The following is a 19623-nucleotide window of genomic DNA, read 5'->3' as shown; positions in this document are numbered from 1 at the left end:
ACACAACGCCCCCCGCCCCCACCGTGCCTCAGGCAGAGCCCCCCCAACCCCTCAGTGCCTCATGCAGAGACCCCCCCAAGCCCTTCATTGCCTCCCACAGAGCCCCCCCAAAGCCCCTCAGTGCTGTATGCAGAGGCCCGCCGACCCCTCAGTGCCTCATGCAGAGACCCCCCAAACACACTCAGCACCTCACGCAGAGCCCCCCCCAGAGCCCCTCAGCGCTGCCCGCGGTGACCCACTAGCCCCCGTCTCAGTGGAGCTGCAGACCCCTCACCTGGGCCCCCGGCACGCTCAGGCTCAGGGTACTGGGCCGGGGCTTCTGTGTCTCCTCGGCACCGGGTGAGGGGATGGGGGAGGCCGAAGGAGAGGGCGGCACGTCCAGTCCGGTCCTGTCCGGCTCCTCCTCGTCCTCGTTGTCATCGATCATCTCAAACTCCTGGAAATCCTCCGAGAAGGTGCAGATGGGGTGGGGCTGCTCACAGCGCTCCAGCACCAGGCCGTCCTGGGGGGGGGGCACAGGGGTTAGGGGGCAGGGCTCCAGCACCAGACCATCCTGGGGGGCACATGGGTTACGGGGCAACGCTCCATCACCTGGCCATCCTGGGGGGGGACACAGGGGTTAGGGGGCAGGGCTCCAGCACCAGACCATCCTGGGGGGGGGAGCACAGGGGTTAGGGGGCAGCGCTCCATCACCTGGCCATCCTGGGGGGCTGTGACATTATGAGTGTAATATAATATCCCATTGAGAGGTGACAGGGCCAGAAAGAGTTAATTACCTCCCAGACTGACCTGACCCAGGGCCGAACTTTAGAGACTGGTTAGGAAGATCTATAAATGAATAGAGCTTTGAAATGCAGCCGGCAGAAGGGGAGGTGTTTGCTCAGGTCTTGTGATGTAAGCAAACAAGTCTTGTCTATAGCTATAGCTTTAATCCAAAGATCAAAAAAGGAATGTTAACATTTAGGAAGACACTTGAGGGAAATAGTATTATTGTCTCTATGTCTCTTTGAAGGTTGTGGTAACCTGTATCTGAACTGTTTAATGGATAAATTACCCTGTGCTAATTGCCAGGATGTTTAACCCTAACCCTAACCCTAACCCTAACCCTAACCCTAACATGTAAACAATGGCATCTGCCTGTAGAGAACTGAGTCATGCATGGACATGTGACTTGCCCATGTGACTCCAGACTCCATCTTGCTGCTGTGCTTTTCCACAGTAAGAACAAAGGGGTCCTTCCACAGGGCAGAGAATATAAAAGGCCCTGGAAACCCCTCCATCTTGTCTTCAATCCTGCTTCTCACCTCTGGAGGAACTTTGCTACACTGAAGTTCTGAACAAAGGACTGAATGACCCATCCCAGCTGGGGATGTTCCAGAGACTTGATTTGAACCTGCAGCTTATTCCATCGCTGCTGCAAGCCTGAACCAAGAACTTTGCCATCACTGTATGGAATTGATTCCATTTAACCAATTTTAGCTCTCATTTATATTTCTTTCTTTCTATGAATAAACCTTTAGATTTTAGATTCTAAAGGATTGGCAACAGCGTGATTTGTGGGTAAGATCTGATTTGTATATTGACCTGGGTCTGGGGCTTGGTCCTTTGGGATCAGGAGAACCTTTTTCTTTTACTGGGGTATTGGTTTTCATAACCATTCGTCCTTATAACAAGTGGCACTGGTGGTGATACTGGAAACTGGAGTGTCTGAGGGAATTGCTTGTGTGACTTGTGGCTAGCCAGTGGGGTGAGACCGAAGTCCTCTCTGTGTGGCTGGTTTGGCTTGGGCTGTGACTGCCCTGCTCTAAGCAAGTTGTCCTGAATTGTCACTCTCAGAAGTGTCCCGCCAGAGCAGCATCGTCAGTGGCGTACTTGGCAGGATCCACAGAACCAGATCAATTAAGCTTTGGGTCAGAACCCCACACTATCCACATTTGAATTTTGGGATTGAGAGTTTGGTTGGTTAAAGAGCAGTTGCAATGGCTGAGCAAAAACCATATGAGGGTCTTGACAAAAAAGCCCTGAAAGATTTGTGTTCAGAAAAGGGGATAAGCTTTAGAAAGAAAGCTACAAATCAAGAACTGAGAGAGCTGTTCATAGCCAGTGATCAGGAGGCAGGAGCACAGCCCTTACTTGAGGCTACAGAAACTGCAGAAGCCATTGGAATGCAAAAGGCAGCAAGTAAACTGCAACTAGAGCATGAACAGAGACTAGCAGACACTCGATGACTGGAAAAGCAAACGATAGCCGAGACAGAGAAAGAAGCTAAGGAAAGGACTGCTGAATTAGAAATAGAAGCTGAAAGAGAAGTAAGGGCTCGTAGATGGCACATGGAACGACTGGCTGCTGAGAAGAGGATTGCCAGACTTAGGCTCCAAGTCAAAAAAGCAAGGGAAGAACGGCAGAACCTGTATCCTCTTGAAAGTTCAGTTTATAACGATGTTGGTCTGTTGTATTACTCTGAGCAGTTGTCTGTATTTCACCCATTATGTTATGACCAGGGGGAGGGAGACTCTAACTTGGTGGGAAATGGCTGTCTGTCTGTGAATGAAGTTTCGGAATGTCTGTCTACTGTCTCAGAAGTGAATCTGGAATTAGATCAAGCGCGGAAAGAACTCATGGGTCAGGAAAATGTTTCTCAGGAGCAGACTGAAGTGGATGGTCAGGTGAAAGCCCTGGCTGAGGAAGGAAAGGGCAGATTTTTGACGGGTGGTGAATTATGGGCAAGTACAGCTTGTAAAAGTGAACCTGAAAAGGGTCACTGTGATTTGCTGGCAGTAGCTCAGTGTAGTGAGAAGAGCAGCAGTTTATCAGTTGGGAGTGGCCATGGGCCTGGTAAGGAAAGTTTGGATGGGCCTAGGCAGCCTTGTGAGCTGATGGCTTTGTCTAGTCAGTTTGGGAAGGCAGGGAGAGTGGCAGATGAATGTCCCTATCACAGATTCACAGATTCACAGATTATAGGACTGGAAGGGACCTCGAGAGGTCATCGAGTCCAGTCCCCTGCCCGCATGGCAGGACCAAATACTGTCTAGACCATCCCTGATAGACATTTATCTAACCTACTCTTAAATATCTCCAGAGACGGAGATTCCACAACCTCCCTAGGCAATTTGTTCCAGTGTTTAACCACCCTGACAGTTAGGAACTTTTTCCTAATGTCCAACCTAGACCTCCCTTGCTGCAGTTTAAACCCATTGTTTCTGGTTCTATCCTTAGATGGACACTTGCAATGGATTAGTTGTTATTGCTAATGGTAATTTTGTAACTAATGTTGCTATTACCAAGAACTGTAAAAATGTACAATGTGGCTAATCTTTTGAAAAAACCCTTGAACATGTTCAAAGAAATACATAAGATCACACGTTATGTTAAAAGGCCTTGTTACGCTGATGTTTCACAGTTGGTGCCTGTAAACAGTATTGGAACTTTTCAGAGGAAAAGACATTCCAAACCTGATGTGCTGTATGGAAAGGGAAACTGAGGCACGCTACCATATTGCTTACATGGCTAAATGCCAAGATTCCTATAATATGGACAACATTAATATCTACATTGTCTTTATATTAATCGGGTTCCAAACATTTGCCCGAGCTTGTATAAATAAAGTAGCTATGTTCTTTAGCTCTTGGAAAGATCACGTGAGACATACAGGAACCATGCTGCAAGAGCAGATCCAATCCACTATTGTTCTAACCAAGTTTTACCTTGAGTTTGTAAAGAGATTCAATCATGTTATTGAACATGATTTTGATAAACCATTTCTGTTATACACTGGTACGGCTTCTAACCCAATACTAGCTGTAGTGAGACAGAACCCAGGATGGGGAGCTCTTGGGATGCAGTCAGTGATGTTGGTGTCATCCCTTCCTGCATCCATTTTGCACTGGGGGTGTGACGTTATTGACAAATTGTGACCATATAGATCATTGTGGCAACCACTGTTATATATTTCCAGCACATCTTGTACAAAGGAGGTCAAGAAGGTGTCTATGAAAAGGTTGTAATTTGCTGGTTATGATGATGGTGTCTGTCTGTGTGTATCAGTTTTGTAATTGAAGTTATGACTATTGGCTCTATACCTGTAGCTCAGTGTGTTTTGATTCTCAGGGCTTGGCTACACTGGCGCTTTACAGCGCTGCAACTTTCTTGCTCAGGGGTGTGAAAAAACACCCCCCCCGAGCACAGCAAGTTCCAGCGCTGTAACGCGCCAGTGTAAACAGTGCCCCAGCGCTGGGAGCCGCGCTGCCAGCGCTGTAAGCTATTCCCCTCGTGGAGGTGGAGGACCTGCAGCGCTGGGAGAGCTCTCTCTCTCCCAGCGCTGGCGCCGCGACCACACTCGCACTTCAAAGTCCTCTCTGTTTGGCTGGTTTGGTTTGCCGTCATAGTAAAGGAACCCATCCTTGGGCTGTGATTGTCCTGCTCTAAGCAATTTGTCCTGAATTGATACTCTCAGTTGGGTCTCGCCAGAGGCAGTGGCAGCGCCTGGCACCAGCGCTCCAAGTGTGTGCCTGGGGCGGCAAGCCACGGGGGGCGGTGTGCCGGTCCCTGCGAGGGCGGCAGTCAGGCAGCCTTTGGCGGCATGCCTGCGGGAGGTCCGCCGGTCCCGCGGATTCAGCGGCAGTTCGGCGGCAGGTACGCCGAAGCCGTGGGACTGGCGGACCTCCCGGAGGCATGCCACCGAAAGCCACCTGCCTGCCGTGCTTGGGGCGGCAAAAAAGCTAGAGCCGCCCCTGGCCAGAGGCTGCATCATTAGAACACCCCCCAGGGCCGTCCGTCAGACGTTGCTGGGGTGAGGGGCTGGCAGAGCTGGAGGAATGGGAGGTGCTGTAGGCTGGGATTGAGGAATCATGGATGTCAAGGTCAGCAGGGACCATTGTGGCCTGTATCCGGGACCTGCCCCACAGTCACTCCGACAGCAGACCCCGGAAAAACCCGCAATCTGGTTCCAACCCAGGATGGAAAGAGACTGGGGTACTACTGCTTGGGATTGAGGGGCATCAGCCAAAGTGTGTGCGCGTGCGTGTCTGCATGTGCGTGTCTGCATGTGCGTGTGTGCACATGCTGGCACACACATGCTTGGGGAGCCCGGAGCAGGGCGCAGGGCAGAGGTCTGGGGGTAACAAGGCATTTCACTTCTGCCATCTGAACTTTCCCCATTGGGATTTACCTGGGGGAGCGGGGGCATTGCTGGTTGGGAGCAGGAGCTCAGTTGTGCTCAGCCTGCACTGGGCTCCCATTTCTGGGTGGCAGCACATCACCCTGTTGGCACGCGCGGGCACCAGGGTCTCTGCCTGTCTCAGCCCCGCCTTCCCCCCTCACCTTCTCATAATGGTCCGAGTCATAGTTCAGTCCAATGCCACAGTCATCCGTGATTTCCGACAGGTCCTCGTCGTCAAACTCCTCCAGGCTGATGTCCTGCGGGGGCCTGGGGCAAAGGGAGAGCAAGCAGAGATCAGGTCTCCTGGGCCACCCCCACACAGCCGTTCCCTACTCCGCCCTGTGTCCACGCAGGGAGGCAGGACTGGAGACTGGGGGCCTCTGGGCTGGGGAAGGGCAGGCAGGGGGCCTGTCAGGCCTCCAGGGGCAAAGTCCCAACCCCTTTGGGGTGGAAGGAAGTGCTGGAGAGGAGAGCCGACACTGAGGCCAGGAACAAGCCCGTTCGCACACGCTGCCCCTTGCACATGGAGTCCCCCTCTCCCGCGCATCGGTTCACAGAGCCACCACCCATCTCCTCACACACGCCAGCTCGGCTGGGACCCCCACGGGAGCCAGCCTCAGCGCGGACGGCAGGGCCGGGCCTGGTCAGGGTCCTGTCTCCCAGCCACGGCCCCTGTTCAACCCCAACGCTGGCACCTCCAGCCTGCACCCGAACAAATGTGTGAGCCCTCGTCTTCCTCTCGCTGCCCCCTGGCGCTCCCACGCTGGGTCTCCTAGAGCCGAGCTCTCGTGGGCAGGGACTGGCTCCGTCTGCACCTGCCCAGGACCCAGCACAATGGGGCCCAAACCTGCCAGGGTCTCTGGGTGCTGCCAGCACACACACACCAGCGGGACGGGTAAGAGGAAGGCCCCTGTCTGCCGTGTGGGATGTGCCCCTGGGTGGGGCAGAGGGAAGGAGTCAGAGACGCACGCTGGCATCCCCAGTGGGGTTCCATTTGAAGTCTTATTTTTAACCCCTTCTAACTTTCTCAGCCAGAGCCAAGGCAGAGAGACCCCCTCCCTTCAGGGCTGGCACTCCGGCCCCAGGGCGTTTGCTTGGGGGGCACTAGGGGAAGTTCCAGGGTTCCTGGGGGCTCAGAGATGCCACAGGGATTTTGCTCTGTCATCACTAGAAAAGAGTTTCCTTTTTGCATTTCTCCCCCCGCCCAAACTTCCTGAGCTCTGGGCCCTCAGGCTTGGGTTAGTTACACCTGCAGCGAGTGCACTTGGCTGAGGCGGGAGCTCTGTGGGAGTCAGACCAGCAACTTCTTTCGCATCCCAGGAGTGGGGCTTTCTCCCTGGAGCCCCCCTCTCCGAGAGCAGGGGGTTCTGAAGGGGCGCTCCCCCCAAACAGCTGCCCAACCTCCTGGTGCGCCTTCAAATCCCTCCTTTGCCCTGCTGCCTACAAAACGCTCCAGAGCCCGGCCTACGCCGCTGACCAGTCCTCTCTGCTTCCTTGTGCTTCCCTGACAGCCTGGCTCTCGTCTGACACTTCGATTGCCGGTCCCTGGGCAGCGGCGGCCTTTTGTTCTGTCTGTCCAGCGCCTGGCACAGGGGGTTCTGCTCCACGGCTGCGGCTCCCCCATGTACCAATAATAAATAACCGTGTCCCCGTGAACCGCAGCGACTGAAGGGCAGCAGCAGGACACGGCCAATAGACCAGCCAGGATTGAGTAGCCCTGATCCTGTCGAACTCCGAAGCCAAGTGAATGTGCCTGGGGATGGCTCATCGGGGTTTGTGCCCAGGGATGGGAGTGTGAGGCCCAGCGCAGCGGAACCCAGAGTCAGGTTGTTGCTTCTCATTAGCGAAGCCATTGTGTCCGACACACTGCACTTCACCCACCACTGCCATGCAGCCACCTCTGGGGAGCAACAATGCCCAGGCATTTAGACCAGGAAGGGCAAAAGACTCTTGTATTGGACTGAGGCTGCAGGGGGGGTGTAGGGAGGCAGAATGGAGCCATCCAGTTTGGGACGTGGCACGAATATCTGTGAAAAGCAAATTCCCACGTGTGAGTTGTCATGGAAACTCCACTTTAAACTCACACTGCACGTGCCTGTGCACCCACCCAGGCAAGGCACAGAAACAGGAGCATGAGCACAGCTCCGCAGCCAGCCCTGACCCCGGATTCTCCCCGTGTGCCAAACAAAACTGGCCAAGCACGTGGAGTGGGGAATAAACGGGTGGCGGCTGTGACCTGCTTCTGACCATGGCTCTCGGCAAAGCCCTGGTCTCTGACCTGCTCTCCACACATAAACTCATCAGGGCTGGACCCTCTCACCGGCCCCCGGCGGCCGGAAAGGAAACCGCCTCTCTGGGGAATGAGAGGCCCGGGGTCAGAGACCCTGCGATGCAGCATGAGCCAGACATGAGCCCTTCTCCCTGGTCTAGCTGGAGACAAAGCACTGTCCTGAGCCTCCCGGGCTGGGTCCACGCCCCCATGGTCAGTATGACAGAGAAGACAAGCACGAGGTGCCCAGGAACCTCAGGACTGGCGGCTGCTGGCACTGCCGGACAGGGACGTAGGGCTGCTTTGCCTTGCCTCACCGGTTCCAATGGGAGGAGGCTCCGCACTGCCAGGGCAGCTGCATGCCGAGAGGAGTGCCAGCCGCTCGCAAACCCTGCGCCCGTTCCCTCTGCGACTGCGCTAGGCCCTGCAGGGATGCCGCGTCGCCAGCCCCACACACGGAGCATCACCAAAGGGGCCCGGGAATCAGGAGATTTTTCATTTGCCTTCTGCCCCTGGGGGGTCACTCAAGTCACGTGTTCAGGCTTCTTGCCTCGGCCACGAGGGCTGGAAACGGGCTGTTCTTTCTAACGGAAGCCGAGATTCTCATGGGATCCCGGGACTCCAGGAGCTGGGGCTGCCAGAAAACACCCCAAGCTGCGCTAACTCCCGGCCAAACCGTGAACCTTGGCACTCCGGGGAGTGTGTGGTCACAGAGGGTCCGTTGGTGTGTCCTGAAGCCCACAGAGCCATTAGGCCTCATTCTCCCACAAGCCCAGGGGATACCAATGGCCACGAAGGACCAGGCCAGGCCATCTGAAGGTTCCCGAGAGAAGAGTCTTGTTAAACTGGAGCGAAGGGAACGGTTTCAGTAACTGAGGGCATGTCTACACTACAAGAACAGCCCACGGCAGCAAGTCTCAGAGCCCGGGTCAGTTGACTGAGGTTTGCACTTGGGGGCTAAAACCAGCAGTGTAGCTGTTCCGGCTCAGGCTGGAGCCTGGGCTCTCAGACCCTCTCCCCTCACCAGGTTCAAGTTCAGGGCCTGGGCGGGAACGTCGATGCTGCTGGTTTAGCCCTGGGCTCCGAGCCTCACTGCCGACAGGTCTTTTTTGCAGTGCAGATGTCCCCCGAGAGGTTGGAAAGCTCCCGAGAAGACAGCAATTACCCCAAACCAGCCAGAAAGGAAGGGACGGAAGGAAAGGTTAAATTTGGAATAACTCCAGCACTGGCAAGGATGGCCACAGACCCGGTTCCCCTACACCTAGCCCTGTGGTGGCTGTGGCAAGCCGCGGCCAAGGAAAGGGAGGCAGTGGAGAGCCAGGACCCTCAGCCGTTCCAGGCCACTCACTGGGTGACAGTCATTTAACAGACTGCTAGTGCACAGTCCTGCTGGGCCGGGCCAGGCCAGAACGTGTGCGTGGAACCCCTTCCCCGGGAGCGCAGCAGTGCAGAGACTTACAAACGTCACAGCCCTTCGGAAGAACCAGAGAAGCTGTGCTAGTCGGCAGGCCTGGGCGAAGACGGGAGCCGTGCTGGAGTGACCTGAACTGCACTTCTGCTCTTCCTAGGTGTTGGGGTTATTTTAACTCTAACCTGACTGGAATTCCCTGCAATTCTGATCACTCTCAGGTACTTCTCTGGCCCTCACCAGTACAGCACCTGAGCACCCTGGATTTCATCTTCACACACCCCTGGGGGGACGGGTCACTTTTGTAACTGCAACAGTCTTGCGGGGGGGGGGTTATTCTGCAGTTCCTGCTCTTTTCCCCGCCTCTCTCAGTTCAGTATGATGTTAACGGTGCGACACGCCAGACAAGTGTTACCAAAGTGTTAAAAAGAAAAAAGAAAAAGTGAGGCAGAGCTGGTCAAAAAATGTAGAACAAAACATTTTCATAGAATCATAGAATCATAGAATATCAGAGTTGGAAGGGACCTCAAGAGGTCATCTAGTCCAACCCCCTGCTCAAAGCAGGACAACAGGATTTGTTTTCCTGCCAGACAACAGGATTTCATTGAAACTGTCTTCAAGAAAAGGTCACTTTCTCTCAGGAAAGTTGGCACAAAGTGTTTTGGGTCAATACTAATCTCTGCCTCAGCACGGGCTGCTGCAGTGCCTCGTGGGAGCTGTAGTTCCATGCTCCCATTCCCCCAGGCTGCTCTTGCTCCCTGGCCAGACTACATCTCCCTTGATGCACTGTGGGTCTCCCGGGAGCCCCTGAGCTGCCCAGGCAGGCAGAGCTCACTGCCAACCCTAACAACAACTTTTCAACATTTCTGAATCCACGAGTTTCCGACTTCTCCCTTCTGGACAAGTCTGGCAGTTTGCCATGATCCCCTTTTCCAAGGAGCTGCAGGCAGAGCCCTCAGGCCCCTGCTGGGGTGTGTACGACTGGCCCAGGATGGAACTTCACAGGACGCTGGGGGTTGGACCCTCTGCACCCACTTGCCTTCGCTGGCCGTTCTGACAGCAGCATGGCCAGCCCCAAACATCCCCACGTCACAGAACTGGCATAAAACCAGATTTAAAAAAAGAACAAATGTGGGGTTGTTTTTCTCTGCCCTGTGGCTCTGCATTGGCTCCAACCTTTAGTTTTTCCCCTTAACTGATGGGAACAGAAACTTACTGGGTGTTTTTGAAGTGAAAGGAGACTCTTACCTAATCCCGTGATTCCAGCAGCTGGGCCCCCGGGTATCAGGAGACGCACGGGACCATGCCAAGAGTCGGCGAGCCTGTGATTGACAGGTCGCTCTGTGGCCGGCTCAGCCTAATGGAGCCTGGTCTGGGAATCCCAGAGACGATTTAGAATTTGGAAACGTCTCTAGACAAGCCAAGGGAGCCAGGAGGAGACGGGAGCGGGAAGTGGGGTCCCAGGCCCCAGACCTGGATTCTCATTCCCCGTCCAAGTGTCGCCTCCTGAACGGTGCCAGCAAGAGCCATGGTCGGACGTGGGGGGTTATCAAGTTCCCAGGGACCTTCCAAGATCCCCAGCAGCTCTTGTGAGCTTCTGAAGGCAGCCGGGAGGCAGCTCTGCAGCGGGACGGGAGAGGGGGAGTCCAAGGGCTGCTGGCTGTGTGGGCAGGAGCTCTCAGCCATTCACCGCTCTTCAGCCGGCCCCCGCTGGAGACCCCCTACCCTTAGCACTCCCCAGCAATCACTGACGAGCAATTTCCCAAAGACGCCTGCCCTGCCCCGCCCCAGGATTAGGCTCTGCCCTCAGCCTCTCAGGTGGTTTCCGGGGCCGTGATCTCCACCTGGGTTTCTCCAAGTCCTGGCTCCCAGAAAGGACTTCTCTGAGTCTCCTGAAATGTGGGCGAGTCATCGCCCGCCCACCACAGCCACACGTGCAACCCCCGAGGAGTGTTCTGGAGCGGGACACACCTGGGGCTCCTGGCGGAAACCAGCTCTCGGGCTGAGCCGCGGCGTGCTGGCCGCTGCCTCTCCCCGATAAACCACCAGCCAAGTTTCTAGGTCAAGCCGCTGGTGTGCTATCGCCTGACACGAGAACAAAACTTCCTCTGTTGGGCTCTCCCAGCCCAGCAACAGCTCCGCCAGCCCCCTCCCCGTCTCACCAGCCACCAGCCTGCAGTGGGAAGGACCATTCCAGAGCACGCTCCCCTGGCCTGTGGGGCTACCGCTGAACTTACTGGGGGCGGGGAGGGCTGGCCACCGCCTGCATCAGGAGATGCTGCCGCCGCCTGCCTGCCCCCTGGAGTTACCAGAGCAAGGCCTGGCTGCTCCCAACGCCCCCAGGCTGCCATAGCCCAGAGAAGAGTCGGATCCGTCCCCTTCGGGCCCCGGCTACGAGAGAGGCGGTGCTCCGGGCGAGGGGGCTCTGCTGGTGAGCAGGTGCCAGCCACTCTCTGCGGCTACTGCCCGCCGGCCCCTGATCCCACAGGCCCCAAGGCCCTCGGCCTTAGAGGCAGCCGGAATCCCGCTGCCAGGGGCTCGCCCGGCTGCTGCTGGCTGCTCCGTCCTTGGCACATGGACTCTGAGATTTTCCAGCTCTCTCCAGCCCCACCCCTGCCTGCTTTCCTCCCAGCAGGATGGGGGGGGGACTGCCTTGGGGGAAGGGGCTGCTGCGTGGGAGGGTCAGAAGATCATGTTGCCAGCAGCCCCCACCCCATACAGGAGGCAGCAGCGTGCACCCCACAGGGCCTTCTGCACGGGAGGGGGTCTCCTCGGAGTGGGAGCTGAGCATCATCGCTCCCCCCGGCTGAGGCCCGGGTGCTGCTTGGGGGGAGGCTGCTGGCCCCATGGCAGTGGGATGGAGCTGACTCCTCCTCTTTCAGAGGGTGTGGGGGGAAGGGCTGCTTCCTGGAGTCTGCAGCCCCAGAAACGCCACCCCAGGGTTACATCCCGGGGCGATGGGGGGGGAGGGCGGCCTAGGGGCCGCGGAAGGGCAGCTTTGCCGGGGGCTCTGTCGGGCCTGGCTGTGAAGCCGTGTGCAGGCTCTGAGGGGAGCCCCTGGGGCCTATCCCCTCCAGCATGTTGTGCAAACACATCAGCGGGGGGAGGGAAGCAGATCCCTGCCCGGGCGGGAGGGGACTTGGCATGGTGAGATTTCACTGGGGCCTGGGCGTGAGGCGGAGTGTGGTGAGCGGAGTCGGTTCTCCTAGCACTAACCACTTGCTCGTGGGTGGGAAGACGCAGCCGGGCCGGTCTCTACAGGCGAGCTCAGCTGGAGCACGGAGGGGACAGGCTCCTGCAGCGAAGGGGGGCAGGGCTGCTTCTGGGACCTGATCTCTCCCGCCTCAGAGCACTGAGTCGAACCGCGGTGCCTTGGGGCAGGGACCAGTCTCCATTTGCCTGGGGAACGCTGAGCACAGGCAGGAGGCTGCAGGACAACACCCACCCCCCTTGAGATCTAACCCCTCCCTCTGCTCTGCTGGCGGATTCCCTGGCCAGCAAGGATGGAGAAAGAGAGGAGCCTGGGGGCCAAGTCCCCGTGTTCGTTTCCCCTAATGCCAAGCGCTGCTCCTCCCACCTGCGCCGGGCAGTCAGCCCTTGGGGAGCCCTCCTGGAGACAGGACTCTGCTCGGCTCTGAGGGCCTGTCTACACTGCCCCAGACACCCGCGGCTGGCCCCGGCGCCATGGCGGGAGGGAGACGCGCACTCGGGGAACTGAGGGATGAACGCAAGACGATCTGGGACAGGTTCAGAATGGGAGGAGGGAAGAACCAGCCAGGGAAATGCAGGCAAGGCCCCTCAGAGGAAGCCACCCTGAACCCCAGTACCCAACGGGTGCCATGGTGCAGGGAGACGGTGGGGGGCGGAGAGGAGCTGGTGCTCCTCCCACACAGGGGCCTATGACTCTGTTCCCCAGCTGTCCTACCATGCAGGGACCCTGGGGCTGGGGGAATCAGGTGATGAACAGCAGTGAGAGCTGCCCAGTCTGGAGCAGAACCAGGAAAAGACATGCTCTTGTCTGGGTCATGCCCAAAGGCACTGCCCCCTCCATCCCACCAGCCTAGCATCTCCTTCACTTCCTTCCCCCACTCCCATCATACCGTCCTTATGCTGCCCCCAGGCACCAGGCACCCCCCATCCCAACCCCTATGCATGACTCACTGTTTCCACCAGGCCCACAGACACCGTGTGAACGATACCGGTGGATGCACGCCCGCCCCCCGTGTCTGTCTGACCAGTGCATGCCCTGGGCACCCCACCCAGGGCTCAGCAAAGCCAGGGGGCTGGTCTCACAGCAACGGCAAGTCACGGCTCTCCGAGTGCCAAGGCCACAGCTCAGAGGTCAGTCACAGTGCAGGAGGAGCCGCTCAGCCTGGCTATTGCTTGAGCAGGACACCCCCGGCCTCGCTGAACCATGGCTGTGACCCAAGCGTGCGGGGGACAAGCTGCCCTCTCTGCAAGTGGAGAGGGAATGTTTCTCCCCTGGTGCGGTAACCGTAGTTCTCTGGGATGCCGGGCCCTACGGGTGTGCCACTCCAGGTGCCTGCACCTCGCGAGCCCTCGGCGGAGATATCGAGCTAGCAGTGCCCATTCGGCCCCCGCAAGCGCCCAGTGCCTCCTCGTGGCAGAACCGAGGCTGTATAAGGGTGTGTGGGCGAACCGCCCTCAGTGCCTTAGGGAACAACAGAAGCAGAGAGGAAGGAGGGTGGGTCGCGGCGCACCCACACGGGCACACATCTCGACGAACTCCAGTTACTGCACAGGGTGAGTAACGCTTCCTTCTCCTTCGAGTAGGCTCCCGCTGGGGGCTCCACTCCGGCTGGGTCCCAGGCAGTACCTCCCGAGGGAGGAGGGAGCGTCAGAACAGGGGCCAGAACTGAAGACAGTACTGCAGAGCCGAGGGCATGGAGCAGGGTGTAACGCTTCAAAAAAGTGCGGACTCAGCTCCAAGTGGCAGCTCTATATACCTCAGATACTGGGACAGTCTTCAGAAACGCAGTGGACATTGCCTGTGCTCTGGCCGAATGTGCTCTCACCAGCAGACTCAGAGCAGGTAGAGGTACAACCCGCTATCCATTTCTAAAGCCTCTGAACAGAAATAGGAACCCCCTTATACCTGTCTGTGAAGGAGATGAAGAGTCCAGGCGATCTCCTAAACTGCTTAGTCCTATCCAGGTAGAGGGCCAAGGCCCTTCTAACGTCTAGAATATGGAACCAGGATTCCTGCTGAGAACTGTGAGGTTTTGGGAAAAGTACTGGTAGATGGATTAAGATGAAAATCTGACGTAAGCTTTGGGAGGAACCTAGGATGCGGATGTAGAGAGACCTTTTCATTAAAAAACATGGAAAAGGGGCATCTGCCATCAAGGCTCCAGTCTCCATGGCCCCACGAGCCAACATGATGGGAACTAAGAAGGCCGTCTTCACAGATAAATGAAGTAGGGAGCAGGTCGCCATTGGTTCAAATGGAGGTCTCGCGAGGTGGTTGAGAACCAGGTTGAGGTCCCAAGATAGGATGGGGTATCTAATGTGGGGGAAGTGGTTACCCAAACCCTTAATAAATCTGGATGATACCAGGTGAGCAAAAATGGAGAATCCTACAAGGGGATGAAAGGCTGAGATGGCAGCCAAGTGTATCTTGACCAAACTGATGGATAACCCGGATGCCGTCAGATCCAGCAGGTAATCTAGGATGAGGGAAAGGAGAACCGATTCCAGCTGGAGGTAGTGATGACCGCACCAATGGATGAATCTCTTCCACTTCTGCTGGTATTTGTTTGCATTCAACTGTAAGTCCAACTCTTGGAAGAGAGCAAGGGCTTGTGCGTGTAGACAAGGATTGAGAACAGGTTAACAGACAGGGAACAAAGGGTAGGAATAAATGGTAAATTTTCAGAATGGAAAGGGTTGGTAACTAGTGGTGTTCCCCAAGGGTCAGTCCTAGGACCAATCCTATTCAACTTATTCATAAATGATCTGGAGAAAGGGGTAAATGGTGAAATGGCAAATTTGCAGATGATACTAAACTGCTCAAGATAGTTAAGACCAAAGCAGACTGTGAAGAACTTCAAAAAGATCTCACAAAACTAAGTGATTGGGCAACAAAATGGCAAATGAAATTGAATGTGGATAAATGTAAAGTAATGCACATTGGAAAAAATAACCCCAATTATACATACAATATGATGGGGGCTAATTTAGCTACAACTAGTCAGGAAAGAGATCTTGGAGTCATTGTGGACAGTTCTCTGAAGACATCCATGCAGTGTGCAGCGGCAGCCAAAAAAGCAAACAGGATGTTAGGAATCATTAAAAAGGGTATAGAGAATAAGACAGAGAATATCTTTTGCCCTTATATAAATCCATGGTACGCCCACATCTCGAATACTGTGTACAGATGTGGTCTCCTCATCTCAAAAAAGATATACTGACATTAGAAAAGGTTCAGAGAAGGGTAACTAAAATGATTAGGGGTTTGGAACGAGTCCCATATGAGGAGAGATTAAAGAGGCTAGGATCTTCAGCTTGGAAAAGAGGAGACTAAGGGGGGATATGATAGAGGTATATAAAATCATGAGTGATGTGGAGAAAGTGAATAAGGAAAACTTATTTACTTGTTCCCATAATATAAGAACTAGGGGCCACCAAATAAAATTAATGGGCAGCAGTTTTAAAACAAATACAAGGAAGTTCTTCTTCACGCAGCGCACAGTCAACTTGTGGAACTCCTTACCTGAGGAGGTTGTGAAGGCTAGGACTATGACAGCGTTTAAAAGAGAACTGGATAAATTCATGGTGGTTAAGTCCATTAATGGCTATTAGCCAGGATGGATAAGGAATGGTGTCCCTAGCCTCTGTCTGTCAGAGGATGGAGATGGATGGCATGAGAGAGATCACTTGATCATTGCCTGTTAGGTTCACTCCCTCTGGGGCACCTGGCATTGGCCACTGTCGGCAGACAGGATACTGGGCTGGATGGACCTTTGGTCTGACCCAGTACGGCCGTTCTTACGTTCTTAGACAATAACACTGCCGCGAAAGAGCAGCCTTTGAGTAGCCGGTTGTCGAGGTACGGGAAGACAAGAATCGCTTCCTGCCGAAGGTAATCTGCCACTGCTGCTAGGATCTTTGAAAACTCTCTTGGGGCCGAGGATAGGCCGAAGGGGAGCGCTCGGTTCTGGCAATGATCTTGGCCTATGGTGAATTATAGGTATTTCCTGTGCGATAGGTGAATAGTTATCCTGAAGTAGGCCCAAACCAATTCCCTTCCTCTAGTGAAGGAATTTATAGTTGCCAGAGTCGCCATGCTGAACTTTTGAGGCATGACCCACAATCAGCCCCAACCTCTGTCCATCTTTGGCGCTACAGGTATTTTGAGTAGAACCCTCTGGCCCTGTGAGGGGAAGGGAGCGACTGCTGTTTAGAGGACACTTGGGTGGTGGTAGAGGGCAGTTGGGCGGCCCTCTTCCTCAGAGATCTGTCTCTCTTTCTGGGGGGTTCCATGGGCCAGTGGTACCCCATGCACTGAGCAGGCCATAATCTCTGGGCAGTTTCCTGCTCATAGTTGCCTATATGCCCCAGGGATGGAGGGCAGCCCTGGAGTCCTTCAGCATGTGCAGGGAGTCATTTCCGGTCTCCGAGAAAGCATATGACCTTCAAAGGGGAGGTGCTCCACAGTGCTCTGAACATCTCTCCAACCCCGGAAATTGGAACCACGGTTTTCCCGCACACAACTACCGCTGGCGAGATGGATCTGCCAGCAGTGTCCATGGCATCTAGGGGCTCCTGGAGAGCTGTTCTGGCCAATAGTTGGCCCTCCGCAACTACGGATTGGAGTTGCTCCTGGCAGTCTTGTGGCTGCTGTTCAACAAAGGCCGTGAGCTTGTTGTAATGAGTAAAGTTGTATTTGGCCACGGACCGTCTGACAGCCCATGATCCGGAACTGCAGGGCTGCAGACGAGCAAGACTTTCCTCCAAAGAAATCCAGTCGCTTTGGTTCTTGTCATGGGGGGAGTTCTCAAACAGTGCTGCTTGCTCCATTCATTCACCGCATCCACTACTGGGCGGGCTGAGGTGGGGGTCGGAAAATAACAAGTGGAATCCTTCAGGGGCAAGGAGTGCTTCATAGCCGCCCTTTGACACGTCAGTGCAATAGTGGCCGGTGTCTGCCCTGCCATCCGAGCCAGATCCCGGGAAGCCTCGTTACCAGATAGTGCCACACTGGAGGGTGGTGCCAACTGGAAAATATCGGCAGATCTTTGACCTCCGCCGAGGGATCTGCAGGGCGATAGCTACCCTTCTAGTGAGGGCCTGAAACCGTCTGAAGTCATCGGCCATGGAAGGTGGTGGAACCATAACTTCCGCATCCGGTGACAGAAATGGGAGCCTGCCTCATCTGCTGGAGCTGACGCTACCGGTGACGATGGGTGTACTGCAGGCGCTGTAGATGTCAGGCACCCGTGTTTGCAGTGTCCCCCCGGCTGAGCTGCGTTGGTCGGTGCCGATGGCTGGAACAAGGCACACGGTGGCACCAGCTGCTGAGGGCAGTGCTTCGGTGCCAATGGCAGGGACGAGCTCGATGGGACCCAGTGCTTTCGCTCCTTACTGGTGCAGGTGCCCAATCCTTGGAGCTCCAGGGCTTGGCGGGCCTGCTGGTGCCAGAGGGAGAGTCCTTGGCCTCAGCCGTACCCTTGGCGACGGCTCTCTTTTGAAGTTGGCTCCTTAGAGTTAGAGTTCACGCTCCTCTTTTTGGCTTCCCTTTCGGAGGAGAAGCACGCCCCGAGGTTGATGGAGTGCTGGGTCTGGCCGAGGACAGATGTATGGGGGGCGGGCAGGGACCTGGCCCAGAGGGTGGCTGCAGGGAATATCCAATGGCCAACAGTCTGAGCTTCATCCCCCTGTCCTTCCGAGCCCTGGACTAAAGAGCCAAGGAGAAGTAGCGCTTCTGAGAGACGGGGGACTCCCCTCGGCAATGGACTGTCACTTCCCAATACAGCACCCCAGCCAGAGAGGCAGCGTTAGAAGCCTGGCAAACCAGGCACCCCCACCAGGAGGGGGAAGACACCGTACTCTCACCTTAGCTAACTATTACTAATCACAAAACAGTCACCTGCAGCCACAAACTAACTGAAGAAGGAGAAAAGGTCGAGTACGCTCTACGAGGACCCGCTGCTGCTCCGTCTCGGGCCAAGGTGGTAGAGAAGGAACCGAGGGTGGTTCGCCCACACACCCCGACACAGCCTTGGTGTCTGCCAGAGGAAGGCACTGGGCGCACGCATGGGCCGAACGGACACTGCTAGCTAGAAAGCTCCCAGTGAGGGCTGGAGAGGTGCACGAGCCCCTGAAGTGGAGCACCCAGAAGGACAAACCCTGCTGAAGGCTCCATGTCTGGTCTACAGCCCCTGGTACGTCAAGAGACCTGCCTGCCACCCGCTTCCCACCTGGGGGCAGCCTTGGTTAGTAACCAAGGAAACGCCCTGGCCACGTCGCAGTCCGAGGGCCCTTTGAATGCACCGTCCCACATGGAGCTGCTCAGAACTTCACAGCTCTGCCCCGCTCCGAGTTCTCGAGGGGCTTGCTCCGAAGCCAGAGCCCAGCCCCAGCAGAATAAGACAAAGCAGGCCCTACAGTCCCTGCCTCAGTCTCATTTCACGGGGAGGGGAAGAGACTCCCGCACGGTCACAAGGAAATAGCAGCGCTGGGACGCAAACCAGGCGTCCTGATTCGCAGCCTAGCAGCTGCACCACACAAGCACCAGGCTGTAGGGAGGAGCAAGAGAGGGAAATCTGGGCAGCCCCGTGAACTGGCCAGCCCTGCAAAGTCTTGTGCCCTTCCCGACGGAGACGGGGGCCTGGGAGGGGTTGTGCTGACCAGCGTGTAGCTCCTGCTTGTCTGTTACCTCCACAGTGCTGGTGCGCAGGGCTGGGCCTGCCTAGGGCTCTAGGGTGTGTGTGTGTGGGGGGGGGCGGGCACTCAGCACCTTCGGCAAAGAAGCCAGGATGCTAACTGTGTACCAAGGCTTCCTTTCTCCCACATGTTAACCAGCCACCGGAGTTCAACAAGCCCCAAGCCCAGAGCACAACTCCCCTCTCCTCCCAGCGCCCCGTTCCCGCCCCTTGGCTTGCAAGTGGCCCTGTCCCATTGGCTCTCCAGTCAGCCTGCTGAGTGGGACCTGGATTTCTACAGCAGAAAAACTAGCATCTCTCTGGTGTCCATGAGTGCCAGGCCAAGGCCAAGCCCAGCCATTGTTTGCTCTGCCGCTTGGAGAGACTGGGCGACGCGGCACTCGGGCAATCCCCATGTTTGCACCTGCTCATCTTTACACATGGCCTGGGGGGGACCCCACCAGCATCCAGCCTGCGACCGAGTGCCACATGGTACAGCCACAGAGCCCCGCTCGACGGCAGCCTTTTCACTCCTGTCCGGGGAATCTCTGACTTCTCTCCGGCGGGCACAGGGCCACCCTGCCACATGCCAGCGAGCCCTGGGAGGTCAGGGACAGCCCTGGGCACCTCCCTGCTCGAGGGACTGCAGTGGGCCTGACCCTGATCTCCGCTGCCCAGATGCCCCCCACTTCCCCGGCTTCCTGCTTCACCCTGGAGTGCGAGGGAGCAGACGCAGGCCCAGCAGCTCCCCCCGTTGGAGGCTTGGACGCTCCCCGGCCTGCCGGTGCCAGGATCGGGTCCCTGGCTGGGTAACGCACCCGCCCACGGGGGAGCAGAACGTGGCTCCAGCCCGAGGAGTCTGGGGCCGTGTTGATCTCTGAAACCGGAGCTGTGGGCCTGTGGG

General features: G+C 56.3%; 1 protein-coding gene across 1 annotated transcript in view; it reads right to left on the bottom strand.

The window, feature by feature from the left end:
• The window catches only part of MAPK8IP2 (mitogen-activated protein kinase 8 interacting protein 2), a gene marked incomplete at its 3' end in the record, with an annotated part of 44401 nt that extends 27211 nt beyond the window's left edge, over positions 1–17190 (bottom strand). Inside the window, 3 exon segments of the mRNA XM_034762862.1 lie at positions 275–502; positions 5320–5425; positions 17042–17190. Coding sequence (XP_034618753.1) covers positions 275–502; positions 5320–5425; positions 17042–17190 — 483 coding nt within the window.
• Positions 17191–19623: the final 2433 nt, after the last annotated feature.

This window comes from Trachemys scripta, chromosome 1 (assembly GCF_013100865.1).
Source record: "Trachemys scripta elegans isolate TJP31775 chromosome 1, CAS_Tse_1.0, whole genome shotgun sequence".
NCBI classification, from domain to species: Eukaryota; Metazoa; Chordata; order Testudines; family Emydidae; genus Trachemys; species Trachemys scripta.
This window is presented reverse-complemented; position numbering and strand designations above follow the sequence as displayed.